We start from the raw sequence: 19,260 nt of genomic DNA, 5'->3' as shown, positions 1-19,260 counted from the left end.
CACACACACACACACACGCACACACGCACGCACACTCACACTCACGCTCGCACCCGCGCGAGCTCCCCGGAGCAGCCCCGGCAGCGCCGGCCGGCCCGTCCCCGCCGCCCTGCTCCCCTCCGCGCCGCGGCCGCTCCGTCCTCCGGCGCCTCCCGTTTGTTTTGCTTTTTAATTTTTAACGTTTCTTCCGCCGCTTTTTGGCCGCTTCGCCCTCCGCGCGGCGCGGCGGGCTGCCTCCGCGGGCGCGCAGCGCGGGGCCATGCCGGCGGGGCCGCCGCTGCTGCGGGGCGCCCTCCTCCTCCTCCTCCTCTTCCTCGGCGCCCCGGCCCGGGGAGCCGTCTACACCAACCATTTCTTGGTGGAGCTGCACGGCGGGGACCAGGCGGAGGCCGAGCGGGTGGCGGCGCAGCACGGCTTCGGCGGGGTGCGCAAGGTAAGCCGTCGCCGGGGCCGCCGGGGCCGGGCCGGGCCGGGCCGGGCAGCCCGCGGCCGCGGGAGCTGCGCGGCGGCGGCGCGGCGCTGCCCTGCCCTGCCCGTGGGGCTGCGGGCGCGCTGCCTCCCTCCGCCGGTCTCCCGGCGGCGGGGGCGGCTGCCGGCGTCCTGCCGCGGAGTTTGCCTGGGGAGGAGGGCTGGAGCGGGGATGCCCGAGCTGCCCGGCCCTGGGTCCCTCTTTCCGAGGAGGCGCACGTTTGAGAGGAGCCGTGCGAAGATGCGCGGTGCAGCCGCTGCTCGGCGGCGGCCCAAACGGGCGATTTTCTTGGACTGCAAAGCGAGGAGTTTCCCACATGGTAGCTCGGTGCCTTTGGACTTACTATGTAAACATCCTCCAGTTGAGCTCCCATCCTGCGGGGCTCAGCGCAGCAGCGGCTGGTCCACCCCAGAGCTGCCTGCACCCAGCTGAAGTTGGAGCTGCTCGGAGCCCCCAGCACTTAGAAAATGGTTAAAGCTGCCTCTCCATGGAGAAGCTTGCACATAAATGGGAGTTTTCGTAGGGGTCTTGACACTGAGTTTGCAAGGCTGGCAGCTTCCTTGATAGCCCCTACTATTGTCACAGCAAACCAGGGTATCCCCAGGCCAGGAAAGCTTCTTGGTGATAACCATGATAAGCAATCCATATTAATCACCAATTAATATAAGGTGGCAAACTTGAAGTATCGGTGGAGGCAGTTTTCTGTCCAGAGATCCCAGGAAATCTTAGGTAGCCACAGTGGCTGGGAGTCCCTTCCCAGCTCCTGGGGATCCCAGCTCCGCTGGAAATCTCTCCCATTCAAATGATAGTTAGATCCCTAAATATTTTTGGATGCATTCAGATCTGAGATGAAGACAGGAGAGAGACTAATGGAGCACCCTGGTCTGTACAATTGCTGGCAGTCTTAGTGCCCAAGCAGCACTTATCTTGGAGGAGCGTGGAGGGAAAGCAAGCTGGGTGAGCATTGCTGCTGTGTGTTGGTTGCTTGGGTTTTTTTCTTTCCTCGGTAGTTATGCAATGAGAACCTGATCCAGCTTCCAAGGAAGTGAATAGGAATCACACCCTGAACTTGAATGAGTGAAATGAATTGAACTCTTGATTAAAAAAAAAGGGCAAATTAAAAAAAGCATGTGAAGTGAGACTCCCCATTCCTCAGGCTGCCCTATCTCAACTCCAGTAGGGGCTCATTAGAGAAACGAGGGTAAAATCATTGTTCCTTTGACTGTAGCCAAGTCTTACTGCTGACACGATAGGATGCTTTTGTTTTGGTCTTGTCCTGGTAGTGGCAGGGCTGCTGATGCCCTTTGAAAGGAGTCCGTTGTGGGGCTGGGAGCATGGTATATGAAACTCCTTAGATATGGCTCTTTGGTCAGTAGTTTTCTCTTTTTATTCCCTTCTGCCTGCTCTGTCTTGCCGCTGTGCTGGGGTTCTGACTGCTGAGGCCCCAGGAGGAGAGAAGAGTATCCTTCCACAGACCTTAATTTCTTTTCACCTTTGCTAGATGCTTTCAAATGAACCTGTGACCCAGGCAGAGGAAGGGAAAAGAGAGAGGGGATTTTGAAGGATGAAGAAGGGCACTTTCTGGGGTGTTAGTTCCTCTCTCCTCCACCATGCTTCTCAGCAGGGTGTTTGGGCACATTAGGAAACATAAAGGTTCTTTGGGGAAATCAGTCTTGTGGCTCATGGCAGAGGGCTGGTGAGAAGTCCCCTGGGTGTGCAAGAGCAGAGTACCTGCCTTCCAGCACATATGTTTTTTGTTCCCTGGGGATACAGGTCTCTCTAGGAAGCCCAGCAGAGCCCTGGTGTGATGTGCTCACCAGGTGGGGGCGGATGGTGGCCAGGGCTCGGTACAATGCTCACGCTGTCCCAGCAAGTTTATAGGTTACATCATCCTGCTCCCTGAAAAGCTAGAGAGCTCCCACCCCTCCCCCACAAACACAAGAAGAAATAGCCCCTACTATCTGCAAGGCAGTAATTTTAAGGAACAGGAAAAGTTTGGAAGGTTTGGCATATCAGAGGATAATCTGTTAGAGACTGATAACAATCTCCATTCTGCTGGGGAGATCTCTAACAGGGCTTGGGTGGCGATAGTCCAGCGTTCGTAGATGCTTGTGCCATCTACTGTGGTGTCTTTTCCATGTTGCTGAACTACCGAGTCTCCTAATCTGTTTTGCTATCATGAGGCATGTCTAGCGTCTCAGCTTACAGTCTGCAGATTCAGCTTTCATGGCAGTAACAACAATGCGAGAAGTTAAACACGGACATGCATGTGTAAGGAAACAGACCTCTTGGCAGGAAACTCTCCAGGGAAAGTACCACGTGTAGATGTGCTTTCACGTGCCTTATGGACAATAGAATGAATTAAACCAAATTTACTTAAACCAAATTCAGATACCCTTACCCATACTGCAGTAGAGCTATCTTCTGAAAATAGTCACCTTTATTTCAGTGCAGATATTCCTCCTATAAGTACTTTCCCAACCTTGGAACCGAGTCAGATTCGGCTTTTTTCTGTGTATGGATTTAAAATATATATGACAGCGATTTCTTTTATACTTGTTTTGTATCAGAGACCTATTCTACCATCCTTTCACAGGAGCTGATTTTTAAATTATATATTTTAGTGCACATGACTTTTCATAATAACAAAATAAATTCTGAGCTAATGCATATTGCAGTTATTTAATAACAGATTTCTGCAGAAATAGAAGAGAAAACATTGCTTTGAAGATTAATGTTTTGAACAGTTTGATGTCTTTCTAATTGATTCTTTGGCCTGGTTTCCTATTATGATTCCGAAATTGCTACAAGACTTCAGGTGAGCAAAAATGCATAATTTATATTCAGTGCTTATTGAATTGATTGGGAAGGGCCTCTGCACTCCTGAAAATAGATTTCTTTATGTAGATTTAGGACCCTGACATGACTGACATGAGACAGTCTCAAAAACACTGGCCAATTTTTCCCTGAATAATACTGAATTATGCCTTGTCTTTATTATTCTAATTGTTCTTTGATGCTTTAAAGTTTGCAGTTTTTCAATCCATTGTACTGGCCAAAATTGATTCTATATATTCCTTGTGAAACAGGTACTGTCATAAAGCACATTCTTAACACAGTTAGTCTTAAAAACTTCAAGGATTCGGGAATCATGAGTCAGCCCCCAAAGAACTACTAAAGGACCTTCCCTCCCCCACACACACCTTTCTATTTGCCTTCAGGCATGATTGCTACCAGAAAACATCTCTTAGTACAGGCTGAAAAAACAGTATTTAGTGCTGCTTTCTGGTTTAGGCATCTTTCCTTGAAGTTCCTTTCTAAAAAGGAGGGTTGGAAGAAGCACTCAGAAAGATCTCCTGATTGGAGATCAGAGTCTATGCATCTATTTTCTTTTCATCAACAATGTAGAGGCTGATTCAATCTACAGAATGACATCATATCTAACTATTCCACTTTCGCAAGCACTGAGGTGAGGCTGTTACATAATTGGCATTCAATGCCCTCAGATTTGAAAATAAGAACAAGACATGGATTTTAAAATATAGAGAACTGTAAGTATCTCAAAGCTTGTATGTTTTTTTTTTTTCCTGGATATATCACCTAATCTATCTAACTCTCCCTGCTAGTCTTGCAAAAAACAAGGTAACTCTCTTGACACTTCTTTTCTTTTTCCTGTTTTAGCTTAGGAGGCTGCTGGCTGAGGTCCAAGGTTTGTGGAGCTGGCCAGGAATTTCTGGAGGAAATGCTGGAAGCTTGGGTTTTTTTACATTACAAAATGCAGATTTATGAAAAGCAGAATGTTACAGAAAAACAAGCCAAATTTATTGCTGTTTCCACCCATTTTTTCTGCATCTAGGCTGGGAGCTTCTGGATCAGGAGTTGATAGAGTGTGGAAAGCAGACCAGCAGGCAGAGTAATGAGTTTGCAGCTTTGGGAGCTCTTTTCAGGGACATACTTCAGGGACCCTGAAAATTTCATCCACAGGTCCAGATACTGAAGCCCTGAAAATCGTCTCCTTTGTAGATCAGCCTCTAAATCTGGAGAAGGGGTGCTTGCCTATCTTCATATTTAAGTTGCAGGGCTACATTTCTGAAAACCCAAAATGCGCTGTGATGGTCAGACAGGACCATCTTGCATTTCTGTGCAAGTAGGAAATTCTACCTGTGGGTATGTGTGTTTTTGTATGTGTACGCGCACAGGACACGCACACAGATGTACACACACTGACACACACAAACTCTCTCTGTCTCTCTTCTTGCTACTTTTCTTCCAGTACTAGCTGTGCATGTAGCAATGAAGAGGAAAGAAGAGTGAATTGTTAGCCTGGCTCTTAGCTGGCCTCTTGTGCCAACCAGTTGGAGCCTATATGCCATCCCTACTTGTCTAGCTCTGGCGAGACAAGGGCAGCGGCAAGGGAGCAGCTGTGCCTCTAGCATGGAGCAGATGCTGCACCGACGGAGCATCTCATGCAAAGAGGTGGCTGAGAGCCTGGGTTGCCCTGCGTGGGCCTACCGGTGTCTGAGGGCTTGAGCTTCGGCCTCAGACTGCACTGTTGCCGTGCTCTAACACACGCTAAATAATTGATTAGCTCAGTGTTTTATGCTAGCCTAGAGGAAAGGATGTTTGTTCACACAAAGTAATCCCTTGTTAAGGAAACAGAAAAACCTCTTTAGAAATGGAAGGTACAATGTTTTTGTAAAAAAAACCAAAGGCTTTAATTTCTTGGATTTCATTGTTGCAATTTTGTATTACTAAGGTAAGAAAAATAAATTCTGTACAAATGTAAATTGTATAACCACAAAAGTCTTAATGGATCACCATAAAAGAGTAATTCCATTTCCAAAAGGCAGTCTGAGCTGATATGTTCAAGTTAGGGGAAAAAACAATTAGGTAGTAGGAAAAGTTTGATCCTGTGGCTGGTAAGGCACACTGCTGGGTGACAGTGGATGGTTCCCCTTTCCAGAAAAGCCCTAGAAGGAAGTAATTGAAGAGAGATAGAGAGATCAGCCATCTGGGTTCGGAGGGTTCCTTGCCACAGCAGGAGTCCAGTCAGTGTATCTCCAGGTCCTGGCTAGGAAATCCCATTTGCTCCTATTTACACTCGAGAGAAATCCCACTGACATTAGTGGAATTAGATCAGAGTTGCACTGTGGTAGTTGAGAACTTACCTCCAGCATGATGGGAGAAGTGTGAAAGGAATCTGTTCTCTCAAAGTGGTATGTTTTCATTCATCTATTTTGCATTCTACCTTGGGTGCAGAAATACTCCCAGGAGCAAGCACTTTGGCTATCTCGGAACAAAAAAAGTCTGCTGTTACTTAAATATACTTGCTTATGTCTGTGGAAACTGTAATATTGTCAGCATAAAGAGCAACGTAAAACTCAGATTCAAGTACATCCCTAAACCAGTATCTCTAGAGCTCCTTCTTTATTAGAGACTCAGATTTGTTTGTTGGCAGATAGTGTTCTGTTTGAAGTTTAAAATAATTACCTTGTCAACTTCTCATAGCATTCATTATTTGACTATAAAACAAGGTCAGACTCCCCTACTGCAGATCCCTGCTGCAACTGCTCTGTTACTGTTTTGAAACAGAGTACATTTCTGTTTCTTGGCAAAACATGTGCATTAAACCTTACCTTTACAGATAAGTTTTGTTTTGTTTCCTGGGCCATAGCTCAGTAAGCATGAAGATACAAAATTATGGCTGCAGCTCAGTAAACATGAAGATACAGAATTCTGGCTATTTATAGAGCTGCTCACATTTGTAATTTTATTTATTCTGTATTGCTTGTACTCTGGATAATGTTACATTTTGCAACAGTTTTTTCAATACATTGGCAAAATTGAACAGGTGGTAGAGACCCAGGAAATGTACTGCAGTAATAGTAATTCTTGTTTTTGCTTGTTTTTTCTGATGCTGAAAGTCCAAGTGGGGATGTGCAGTTATTTGTCCTCATTTAAATTATATTAATTTTCCCAATGTCAGGGAGAAAAATAAAATGTGCAAAGAAGTGAATGGCATTTTCAGGAAGTTGTGATCACACCAGACTAGAACTGCACATGGTGTGTACTAACCTGCTGTCCTTTGCTCTAGCCTTTGTGTCTGCCAGATGACAGCTTGTTATGGTGTAGTATGAAGGCATCAGGGACAGCTTTCTGCTCCAAGAAGCAGCTCAGGGTTTGAGTAGCTGAGGAGCATCAGTGCTCAGAGCAGGAATGCTGGTGGTGTCTCCTGCCACCTACTCTTTCCCTCACCTCACTGAAGCTGGTGGAGCAAGAAAGCTCTTCTAGGCTCCCACCTCCTGGCCGTGCCAGCAGACTGGAGCCTCTCTTCCCTGGCCAGCAGTCTCAGGACAGTGTGCCACTACGGAAATCAGAAACAGCCAGGGGACCTGCAGCTTGTTTTCTAAAGCCCCTGCTCTGAGGAGTACTTGTGAGGTTGATAAACCACCTCCAGAGCAGCCACAAGGAGTTCCCTATTGACATTTTATGGCTAAAAATACCCTGTTGCCCTATCATGTGCTTCCTAAGCCTGCTTACACTTCTTTTCTTCCTTTAGTGAAATCCCTTTAAAATATTGCATGCAGTCACTTCAGCTCCCCAGTTTATTTCTCTCCCTTGTATGCCTCCATGTAAAAGAATCATACTGGCATGCAGAGATTTTGGTGCAGCATGAGTAAGATTCAAAATTTGTACTGGGAGTGACAGGATTAATATATAGGAAACAGATCTCTTGCTTTGTTTCCTTCACTTCAAGTCTACCAGTTCCTTAGTTGTTTCAGACCTATGCTATGAGATTTATAAGTCAAAAATATTATTTTAATATCAGCACTAGGTAAAGATCAGTAGTATGATATCACTGCCTATGACTACAAGGTCCTGCTGTTAGCCTAAATCCTCCTTCTGCCCTGATAACTATTTGCAAATGACTTCCAGTTTATTTCTTAGCTCTATAAACAAAGTATGGATATATTAGCTGCCTATACGTGTTTGAACTTTGGGGATCTCACATGCCATGCTTCTATTTAGGATGCTGTTGTAGCTCTCAGTCTTCTGGATAAGTTTTTAGGTGTTGAGGGCAGTCTGAAGGCCATTTTTAAGAGACAATATGGGTATCCGTTGCTATTATCTACATCAAAGTTGAAGTTCTCCCATGTACTGAGGTTACAGATTTGTGCAGGAAAGAAATAACTGTAATGATACCCTCTTTTGAAAGCTTGCTTTTTGGTAGCAGGCCAGATGAACAGATCCTGTTACCAAGTGACTTCCAGAATCAGATGGTCTAGATTGCTGTGAAAGAGGCAGAGACTTTTGTTTCTACGTTGGAAATTCACATCCAGCCTGAATCACTAGACAAATAAATTGTCAATCCTCTCCCAGCTCTAAGGTTAAATGCTTCTATTGCCAACCTGTAGCATCCTTGGCATTTATTTATTAGCAGGCAAATGGTCTTTGAGACTGACCATGCTGCTAGGCTTGGCTCCTTCAGAAGCACTGAGGTGCACCGTGGGATGCTTGAATTTCTGTTATCTTTTAGAAGAATCAACCTTTGTGTGAATGTAGAAAAGAGCCTTGTATGCTTCTCACAAAATATGTTGGGCAATAAGGTATGAAATCCTACCCTCTCTTAGAAAACTTACACTGCTGTGACTATACTGATGTAGCTAAAATTGGGGGGAAAAGACAATTGCAGTGTGATTACTGTCAGTATAGGAGTGCTAATATGTTCAGCTAGTTCCAGGTCAGGGCGATATTAGCAGAAAATTCATCTAAACTAGAGCTTTTATCTGTATGACCATGCTGTTAAAAAAAACCAGTTATACTGGCAATACTTTAAAGTGTAACTAAGTAGAAGTTTGAATGTGACTCTTTCCCTCCTCCATCTATAGAAATATTCCAATTAAGATTAATCCATGCAAGTCAAGTTTCAAATGATTGTAATAAAACATTTTCAAAGTAATTCCTGAAATCTATACAGAATTTATTTGGTAGGTAGTTAGTAAGTCCAGAGAAATATCCATGCTAATGGATAATTCTGTGAGGTGGAAATCAAGCCAAAATGATAAAATAAATGAAAAATTCTGCCAGCTCTAATTAAAATATTATGCTTGGGAAAACCTCTTGTGCAGTTCCAGTCCATCATATGTATGCCTAGTATCTGTGAGCAATGTAGTAAAACCCACAGGGCTGTGTTTTATGGATCTAAAAATTACCTTTGTCCTATAGCACTGTCCTCATCATCTGAAAACCCCGTTTGTTTTTTCTTTTTATTTGAACTTTTGCAAATACTTAATTAAATGGGTCAAGTCCCTACAGGATGCGGACTGCATGGTGACAATAAATACTGCAGCCAGCAGCCCAGTGCTTCCATCTCTCGCTGGCCTCTAGTGGGAGGAAGCTGAACTGCTTGATTGCCAAAGGCAGGATTTTTCTAAACAGCCTGAAGAAAGCTGATGTATTGCTTTTGTAAATCAGTGGGGTCTCTACATTTAACCCTCCTATGTTTATTGAAAAAAGCTAACCCTGTTCTATTGAAAAGGGGATTTTATTTCAACTCAGTGGTCATGGCCTGTGCTTTGGGGTAGCTGTTGCAGAGGGCGCTGTGTTGGTGGTAGGTTGTGTGACCACCATACGTGGTTTATCAGCCAGCATGAAATCCTGTTTGGTCATGGATTTATGACAGTACCTCAAAAGTTAAACTCAGGGGAATATTGTATGTGTTTGACAAGTACTGAGGGCCTGAAACAGGGAACTGCAAACTTGCCCAGGCTCACAACTCATATGCTGGGGTTATAAACTATGAACTAGGTAGTGATGTCCCTGGTTTACTCACTCAAGAAGTGAACTGGGACATAATGTTCTTTGCCATGTATAATCTAACATCTCAAACAAAACTTCTGTGTAAATGTTACATTCTTAACTTCTCTGGTCACATAAAGCCAATGGGAAGAGTGACCTCAATGTTTACGTCAAACCAGTGAGCAAAAGTGTGTTCCATATACACATGAGCGAACTAGATTATTTGCTTACCTGATGAGTAAAAGGGAAATATTATGTCAGACCTGCTTTCTGCTAGAGTATAGAACCGAAACGTGGAAGCCTGAAACACAAGTATATACTTAATTGTTATTATGAAGAGACAGTGGCAGTATTACTGGAAGGGTATTGGATATCAAACCAGAGCTAAACAGGGGGATCTTCTCCTTATATGAGTAGTAAAAGAAATGGGGTATAGCTACCACTCTGTAGATGATGGAGGATCCACCTTTCTGCCCATTTGTCCTATCTAAAACACATATGAAACAAAGGGATGTGACTCTGAAATCAGCTCTCTGGGTGAACACTATTTTTTCTCACTTATTTATGCAATGCCAAGTGCAGCAGAAATCTGTGTTTTAAGGCTTTTAGCTATGACTGGTGAATTCCCATCAGTCCCCCAGAGACCTCATGTTTCTCTGTGTCAGTTCACTTTAGCGATCTGTGCCAGCTGAGTTTAGTGATTTAGGAGGGACTCTGAACCAGCTGTCCTGCAGAATTGTCATTTTTGATTGTGGGTGAAGAAGTATCAAAAATCAGAATATGAATGTATTTTCAGGTTTGGAAAAGTTGGTTGTTAACATGGGTGGAATGATAACTGAGGATCTGAACACCCTCTGAAGTCTGGCCTGTGCAGCAGTCCAGTCTATTCATTTTTACATTGCCCTTTAAAACTTCACAGGCAAGTGTACTTTTTTCTTTTAATTGTAAAACAATTCTTCCCATACAATTTAGATATAGTGCAGAATAAAATGCAGATAAAACAACATATGCATTTTTTCTTTCTTCTGATGTGGTTAAAATACTCAACTTCAATATTTAAAAATCCATTTTGTCTCTTCTAACTGAATATATTTTATTCATGTTAAACATACCATACATTGGTACAGAAAACAGTATTCCAAACTCTAAAGGCTGAACTATGCTAAGTGACTAAATGAAAACCGACATTTGCCTTGCTTAACTGCTGTAATAAAAGAAGGATAACACATCAACACACACTAGATTGACTACAATTTCTGCTGGCAATAAACTGCTGTCATTTATTAATTGTTAGTAACAAACAGTAAAGAGACTTATTTCACAGCTGCCTGAAAGGTCAATGAGGGGGGGTCTGGGAGAAAGGGAAATGGCAGATAGTGCTGTTTTCTTTCTTTTTCCATCATTATTGCTAGCACCAAGGCAGAACTGGTCATCTTTTTTGTTCCCTCTAATGTAGAGCTCTCGAAGCCACTCAGAGCAGTTACCCTCTCTTGCGCAGTCGCCATCCTATTGTTGTAGACTGGAGCGGAGGTGAATTGCTTCCAGTTCGCGACGGTGTGAATAACGGAAGAATTTGTCTCTGACATGGCCCTGTAACAGTGGTGACTAATGTCTCAACTTTCTCCTGAAATAGTCAAAAGGAAAACAGCACTTCCCCAAAACTCCTTTTTTCCTTGGCTCCACTGAAAGTGATTTCCTGAGAGCTTCTTTCTGCTGCTCTTTTCAAGCCTGCTACCTTAAATTTTTAAAAATAATAATAATGAAAAAAAAAAGCAAGAGTGAGCCCCCAGCCTGTAATTGAACATCACAGTTTTGTATCTAATTATTGCCCATCAGCTTCCTTCCCTCACTCTGTTATGCATGTATTCTTCTCCAGGAGCTGACTGTTTCTTTGGGAACTAGAAGACTTGTTCAGTGTGATCTAACAACAGAAACCTCCATGTAAAGCTCTTTCAGTCTGTTATTGCTTGGCAGCCTAATATTAATCAGACATGGAGAAAAAAAAGAAGAGAATAAAGATTTTGAATAGAAACAGAGCTACCAATCTTCTTTAGGTGTTGTTCAAAGACTAGCATCTTTGAAGTAGTGCAGTTCACATTTTCTTTGCTTTCTTCAGTAGCTTTTGCCAGTAAACAGCTAATTTTGGTCTGAGCTGCATTTATGGTACTTCTTCATTAAAGTCTGAGCTCATGACTTAGTTTTCAGGTGCTACATTAGCTAAGTCCTTGTATGTATGTTTGTGTCCTATGCACATAAGTACATGAAATTAGTTTAAAAAATGATGCTGAAGTGCTCTGCTGAAATTCAGCATATCAGTGGGCAGCCACACATTGTCTCTTCTCTACTTCTGAGATATACCAATAATTTTCAGCAGGAGCACACTATAGCTTTACACTTTGTTTTAAAAATACCAAACTACTTTTGTTTGAGTGTTTTTAGAACTAATGTGACAGCAGGTTCAAATGTGACAGTAGTGGTCAAACTGATTGTGTGCTTAAAAGGAGAGATGGGATGTAGATCAGGATTGAGATAAAATGACCTTTCTCAGTTTTGCTAATTATTGTCAACAGTATTGATCCAGCTTAGCTAGAAATAGCAGTTACATTTGCAGAATATACTTAAACTATTTTTTAGATTCATGAGGCCTCTGGAGATCATCTAGTCCAACCTCCCTGCTCAGCAGGGTCACCTAGAGCATGTTACACAGGGTTGCATCCAGGCGGGCCTTGAAGATCTCCACAGAAGGAGACTCCACAACCTCTCTGGGCAACCTGTTCCAGTGCTCTGTCACTCTCACAGGGAAGAAATTCCTCCTCATGTTCAGGTGGAACTTCCTGTGCTTCAATTTCTGACCATTGCCTCTTGTCCTGTCACATAGGACAACTGAAAAGAGTTTGTCCGCATCCCCTTAACACCCTCCATTTAGGTACTTATACACATTGATAAGATCCCCCCTCAGTCTTCTCTTCCCCAGGCTGAAGAGGCCCAGCTCTTGCAGCCGTTCCTCATAGGGCAGATGCTTCTGCCCTCTGATCATCTTTGTAGCCCTACGCTGGACTCTCTCCAGTGGCTCCATGTCTCTCTTGTACTGGGGAGCCCAGAACTGGACACTGTACTCAAGATGAGGCCTCCCCAGGGCTGAGTAAAGGGGCAGGATCACCTCTCTCCACCTCCTGGCAACACTCTTCCCAATGCACCCTGGGATACCATTGGCCTTCTTGGCCACAAGGGCACGTTGCTGGTCATGGTCAACTTGTCATCCACCAGCACTCCCACGTCCTTCTCTGCAGAGCTGCTCTCAAGAAGGTCAGCCCCCAGCTTGTACTGGTGCTGAGGGTTATTTTTCCCTAGGTGCAGGACTCTGCACTTGCCCTTGTTGAACCTCAGGAGGTTCCTCTCCGCCCAACTCTCCAGCCTGGCCAGGTCTCTCTGAACGGCAGCACAGCCCTCAAGTGGATCAGCCACTCCTCCCAGCTTGGTATCATCAGCAAACTTGCTGCGAAGGCACTCTGTCCCCTCACCCAGGTCACTGATGAAGAAGTTGAACAGGATGGGACCCAGTACTGAGCCCTGGGGGACGCCACTAGCCACAGGCCTCCAGCTAGACTCCACGTCACTGATGATGACCCTCTGAGCTCTGCCTTTCAGCCAGTTCTCAAGCCACCTCACTGTCCACTCGTCTAACCCACACTTCCTGAGCTTACCTAGGAGGATGTTACGGGAGACGGTGTCAAAAGCCTTGCTGAAGTCAAGGTACACAACGTCCACTGCTCTCCCCTCATCTACCCAGCCAGTCGTTCCATCATAGAAGGCTGTGAGGTTAGTAGGATTTCCCCTTGGTGAATCCATGCTGGCTACTCCTGATCACCTTCTTTTCCTTCATATGCCTGGAGATGACATCCGGAAGGAGCTGTTCCATCACCTTTCCAGGGATGGAGGTGAGGCTGACAGGTCTGTAATTTCCTGGGTCCTCCTCCTTGCCCGTTTTGAAGACTGGAGTGACACTGACTTTCTTCCAGTCCTCAGGTGCCTCTCCAGTTCTCCAGGACCTCTCAAAGATGATGGAGAGTGGCCTGGCAACAACATCTGCCAGCTCCCTCAGTACCAGTGGCTGCATCCCATCTGGGCCCATGGATTTGTGGATGTCTAGCTTGCCCAGAAGGTCTCCAATCCTATCCTCATCAACCAAAGCAAAGTCTTCCCTTCTCCAGACTTTTTCCCTTGTCTCCAGGCTCTGGGATTCATGGGGGCTGCTCTTAGCAGTGAAGACTGAAGCAGAGAAGGCGTTCAGTAATTCTGCCTTCTCTGTATCACTTGTCACCAGGGCCCCTGCCCCATTCAGTAGTGGACTCACATTTTCCCTAGTCCTCCTCTTGCTGCTGATGTATTTGAAGAAGCCCTTCCTGTTGTCCTTGACATCCCTTGCCAGACTTAAGTCCAGCAGGGCCTTAGCCTTCCTCGCCGCATCTCTACATACTCTGACTGCATTTCTGTAATTCTCCCAAGTAGCCTGTCCCCTCTTCCACACTCTGTGTACTTTCTTCTTCTGTCTGAATTTGTCCAAGATCTCCTTGCTCACCCATGCAGGTCTCCCGCCCCCTTTTGCTGCACTTCTAACTCAGAGGGACGCACCGCTCTTGAGCTTGGAGGAAGTGATGTTTGAATAGTAGCCAGCTCTCCTGGATCCCCCTTCCTTCTAGGGCCTTAACGCATCAGACTCCATCAATTAGGTCTCTGAAGAGCCCAGAGTCCCCTCTCCTGAAGTCCAGGGTTGCAATCCTGCTTGTTGCCTTAGTTCTTTCCTGCAGGATCCTGAACTCCACCATCTCGTGGTCACTGCAGCTACGGCTGCCCCCAACCTTCACATCACTAACCAGTCCCTCTGTGTTGGGAAGGGCAAGGTCCTGCAGGACACCCTTCCTAGTAGGGTCCTCCACCATTTGTGACAAGAAGTTATCATCAATGTGTTGCAGGAGCCTCCCTGGACTGTGCCTTGCTGTGTAGTCCCTCCGGCAGGTGTCAGGGTGGTTGAAGTCTCCCATTAGAACCAGGGCCTTTGATCATACCTCCAGCTGTCTGTAGAAGGCCTCATCAACTTCCGCTTCCTGGTCAGGTGGCCTGTAGTAGACACCCACAACAGTGTCCCCCATGTTAGCCTGACCTTTGATCTTTACCCATAAGCTCTCGACTGCCTCCTCCTCCTCCCCGCCTAGGCAGACCTCGATGCATTCCAGTTGCTCTCTCACATAAAGAGCAACCCCACCACCTTGCCTTCCTGGCCTGTCTCTCCTGAAAAGCACATAGCCATCCATGACAGCATTCCAGTCATGAGAGCTATCCCACCATGTCTCCATGACTGCAATGAGATCATGGCCCTGCGATCACACACAGATCTCCAGCTCCTCCTGTTTGTTCCCCATGCTGCATGTACAGGCATTTCAGAGAGGTGGTCATGCCTGCAGGTTTCCCAGGAAGGGTGTGTGGAGGTCCCCAATAGCCATGTCCCAAACGCGCATCCCCAACTGCATGTACCCGTTGGAGGCCCCCCAACCCAAGTTGTGTTTTGTTGTCTACCCTGTCTCTATGACACCCCCACTTCCCCTTCCTACCTAGGTTAAAGCCCTCTTTACTAGGCTGACCAACCTGTTTGCAAAGGCATATGTGCCCCACTTAAACTTACTTAAATATTTACCAAATATCTCTTACTAAAGAGGTACTTGATTACATGCATATATATTACATTTGCATGTATACACATGAATATACGTTGATGCTATCACTTGGCATTTTATCATTTCAGTAGTGTTGTGCAGACATTAATTAAATGAATCCTATCAATAAATTAAGTAAGTAAACAAGTACTTATTAGACTATGCCGTATTATATGCAAGACAATTGAAAAATATTATAGCTGTAATTGCCTGAAATTCTCCTAATGTCAGTAGAACAGAAGTTACTCAACATCTTTGAAAAATAGGCCCTTGGAGCATTGAACAAGGCTAAGCCGCAAGGACTACTTAAGGTACAGCTGAAACTTGTCCCATAAGGCTTAATCCTGACTCTGTCCTACAGCAGGGTGCTTCCAGGTGAAGCAACAAGAGACAGTGAAGGAGCAGATGAAGTAGTCCTGGATAGAATGATCTCAGCTGGAAGGATGCTTGATGGGCAAAAACTCTTGCAGAATGTTACTGTCCTGGGAGATGTTCTGAAAACACAAAGGAGCCTTGAATCAGTGGCAGAGTCCCCAGAGGAGCCCTGTTGCCCCCATTGTAGGAGGCAAACATGAATAGTGCAAGTGTTCTTGGCCTTTGGTCATAAAGTGTAGAACTGGCCAAACGCTTTGAAAGTACCATCCTTTTTTATTTTATGCTTAAAACATTAAGTGTCACTGGCTGATTGAACTTCAGTTAGTAAGCTGGGTCACATTCTGTACAGTTTTCTGGCTGTGATCTAATTTACACTGCATAGTTAAGGATTAATTCCGTAAAATCATGACTTACATGAGCAAGTTAAGAACTGTGCCCCTAAAGAATAACTAGAGGCTAATTTGTTTTCTTCATTTTCGTTTTTTTTAATAACATAAGTAAATGCTTTCAAGTTGTAAAAAATTTCATTTTGTGTTACTGACATCTGTTTTAAGAAAACTGAGTTGATTTCAACTTCTGGTAGAATCATATTTATTTTATTAATCTAAGTAATAAGTTTATTTATCTGTTGTATAAGTGGTTGTTATGGAGCCACTTAGTTGAGTGATTGGAGGAGGCTGTGTCTCATTTTCCCAGTGGCCATATGCTGCTGCTAAAAATGACAACAGAACTGTTTGTTAGATGCTTACAATGACTTTTCGGGGTGTTGAGCTCCATAATTCCTCCCAGTGCCTAGCGTTTGGCTGAAGTGCTTTTCTTCTTGCAGAACTCTCATCATCCCTGTGTAAGGACAAATTGGTTATTTTCACTTCAAGCTTGCAGCCAAACAGTAATAATCACAAACTCCAGAGAGTGAATCTGGATCAAACTAAACAATCCAATGCTAGTGCTAGCATATGAGCAAGAACGTAGTCCTCTTCTTCAAGCCCAGAGAGTATCCTTCTTTGGCTGGATTCAGCAACACACAGGATAGAATCAATCATGTGTTTTCCAGTTACTCGGGAGTAATGGATAAAACTCCCTAAAATGCACAGATCCATGTATGTAAACTAGAATAACTCTTTCAGAAGCCTGAAAAAACTCCATTCACATAAACTAGAATAACTCTCTTAAAGTCCTTAAATGGTTTCTTTAATTCACTAATAAAAATAACAGCAAATCCACAAACTTATCACTGATGACTTAAACCGCTGTTGCATGCTTGCAGGATGAAGCTTCTCAGCAACAAGCTTAACAGCGATCCAAATATACACTAAAAACGTGAAACCTCCATGATTCATTGAACTACAAGCCAAATTCCAAATATTGCAAATCAAACCGAATCAGTGGGACATTTTTTCTAAGCTCTTGGCAGCAGTATGTGTGAGACTGCAAGAACAAAACTGATGAGAATTAAACTTTTAAGATCAGAATTGACCTATGCTAAAGAAGACAGTTGCTCTCCTTTCAGACTCTGGAACAGAAGAGAAACTCCTGGGACTCAGTTCAGCTCATTTTAACATGGCTACCTAGAATAGGCTACATGAATCATACTCTGAAAATGCTTCTTTTTTGCCATGAACTGTGTGAGGGACTCCAGTGAATTCCACATGGACAACAGATTGAACATTGAACATGCAAGCGTAACAGCAGCCTAGAAATGGTTCAATTTTTTCCACTTCCTTCCTTCCATTTACTAAACCCCTGATGCCCACCTATTGGGAAATCTGTTTAGCCTTCTTGCTGTGACTGCTGCATGCAATGAGGGCAATGGAGAAAAGACTGTTATAAAATAAAATCCAAAGGCCTGAATTCTGCAGTCTTTGGATAACACATCTGGTTTCCAAAGCAAAAGATATTTTTTCCAGAGCAAAAGATAATTCACCAGGCAGGGTAGGGAGGACCTTTCAGAAACCATTGGAGACTACAGGAATATTTCTGTTGGCTTGAGAAAGGCTTAATATAATTTTAAACAAGGTGCCATGTTCTCACAGGACAACCAATAACCTGAATAAAAGTAACAGATATTCTTATTACCATGTGTATTGCAGCATTTCCATGATTCTGGAAAAAAAGGAAGAACAGATCAATGATCTCTAAACCCAGAAGTCACAATCCTTTCTTATTAGTGCCTGTAACTGTTTCAGATGAGGGGTGGTTGGATGCATATGAAACAAAGCTGAAAACATACGTAAGTAAGCCAGCCAGCCATTTCTAAATTTTTCTATAGGAGAAAAGTTGTACTATATGTTAATCAGTTCATATCACAGGAATCATCTTCTCTAATATGGTTATTTTATTATGAGCTTAATGTTTTGAGAGTGTTGAAGCTGTGGCTAGCACCTCTACATGTTACCTCTTTGCTAAGATGAGCAAGAGTAGGCCTCAGTAACACTTTGATGGGGGCAGCTAAATAGCACACAGGTACAATGTGAAGGGGGCTGGGAATGTTCATAACTTTGAGACCTGGGTCTGATTGCTGGAGTTTTCAAGGCTGTTTGGTGTTTGAGTGGATCCCTAGCTCCATCTGAGATCCATGCTGAATCTTCTGAGTAATTATAGCAAACTAATGAGAAAGCATAAAACCCCTCCTTACCTGGGGATACATTGGGCTGGATTTCATGTTGGGCAAGCTCTGGCATGGTTTTAGTCCTCTGAGCTATTTTGCATTTCTCCATCAACATTTAAATTAATCCTTTCTTGTTCGTGCTTTTTTTCCCTGCTATTTCTGTGCTTCCCACTGCCTGCATTTTGAGCTGTCTATATTCTAATGTGGCCCTCACCGCGGTAGTGAGTGTCTTTGACTTCAGACTTGGCTCCCATCAGTGTGTTTTAAAGTAAAATGATTTCTAATGCTAATTGGGGTGAAGGAAAATGAGAGAAAGAGAGTTTAAAAATTCATATTGAATATTTATAAGCATCCTCGGTGCGTTTGATGAAACTGGGATGAAAAGGTTTCTAAAAGGTTTCTAATTTCTGCTTTGAAGCACTTTGCTGTGCTTCATCTGTAATGCAACCGAAGAAGTGGGGCCTGTGGAGGCCCTGAACACATTTGCTCTTGCTAGGTTTAGATTGCATTTTCTATTGGTATAATTAGTGAGCAGTAATGGGATCAGAGAGCACACCTGTACAGAACTGTTGACCTTTTTAAAGTCAGAAGTGCTGCCTGGGCTCTATGGAGAAGGGGGTGTTTGGAGTGGTATGTAGCTTTTGTATTGTTTGTTCTTTGCTATTCCTTGGAGCATTTCTGGAGGATTTCTTTAGCACCAGCATTTGCTTGGATCCTCACCTGCCTGGTCATGTATTCACACACTTACACTAAGGCAGACCAAGAGTCCTGAGCAAGCTTGTCGTCAGCCTGGCTGGATATGGTTCCCTGTCTGAACCATTTATACTGATTCCAGTGAAGATCAGAGAATGTTACCCTGAGGTAACTGCAATAAATCAGCCTTTAGTTGCATTTTAAAATTATTTTGCTTGAAGAAAATGTTGATACAGACTGTCCTCACTTGTAACTTGGGAGAGGTATCCTAACTATAGACTCAAGTGAGTTCTTTCTACGGTAATGCAATATCAGGGAGAAATCACTGGAAATGGTACACAAGCTAACAAAGCACTGTGGGGGTGCTGTGTTATGTGATGCAGTAGGAAAGGCTGTGGGCAAAGGTGAGGCAGAGATCAGTCCCATGAAAGGAGGAGAGGTTTGTCTGATCTGTTCTTAGATTCTTGTGTGCACTGTAATTTGCTTGTGAGGTCTATGTAGAACAGATGGGGCCCTGGAGCAAATCACTGAAATTTGATGTTAAGGATAAATCTGGGAGCCAAGGCCCCTCTTTGTATTGTCTCTACTTTAGCTACATCTTAAAA

At 44.0% G+C, this 19,260-nt stretch overlaps 1 protein-coding gene across 1 annotated transcript in view; it reads left to right on the top strand.

The window, feature by feature from the left end:
* Positions 1 to 259: 259 nt before the first annotated feature.
* Positions 260 to 19,260, top strand: part of PCSK2 (proprotein convertase subtilisin/kexin type 2) — a 118,390-nt gene continuing 99,389 nt past the window's right edge. The window contains exon 1 of the mRNA XM_062571744.1: positions 260 to 433. Coding sequence (XP_062427728.1) covers positions 260 to 433 — 174 coding nt within the window. The remainder of the gene's footprint in view (positions 434 to 19,260) is intronic.

The sequence above is a fragment of the Rhea pennata genome, chromosome 3, assembly GCF_028389875.1.
Source record: "Rhea pennata isolate bPtePen1 chromosome 3, bPtePen1.pri, whole genome shotgun sequence".
In the NCBI taxonomy this organism is placed as follows: domain Eukaryota; kingdom Metazoa; phylum Chordata; class Aves; order Rheiformes; family Rheidae; genus Rhea; species Rhea pennata.
The sequence above is the reverse complement of the archived record's forward strand: the minus strand, read 5'-3'. Positions and strand labels throughout refer to the sequence as shown.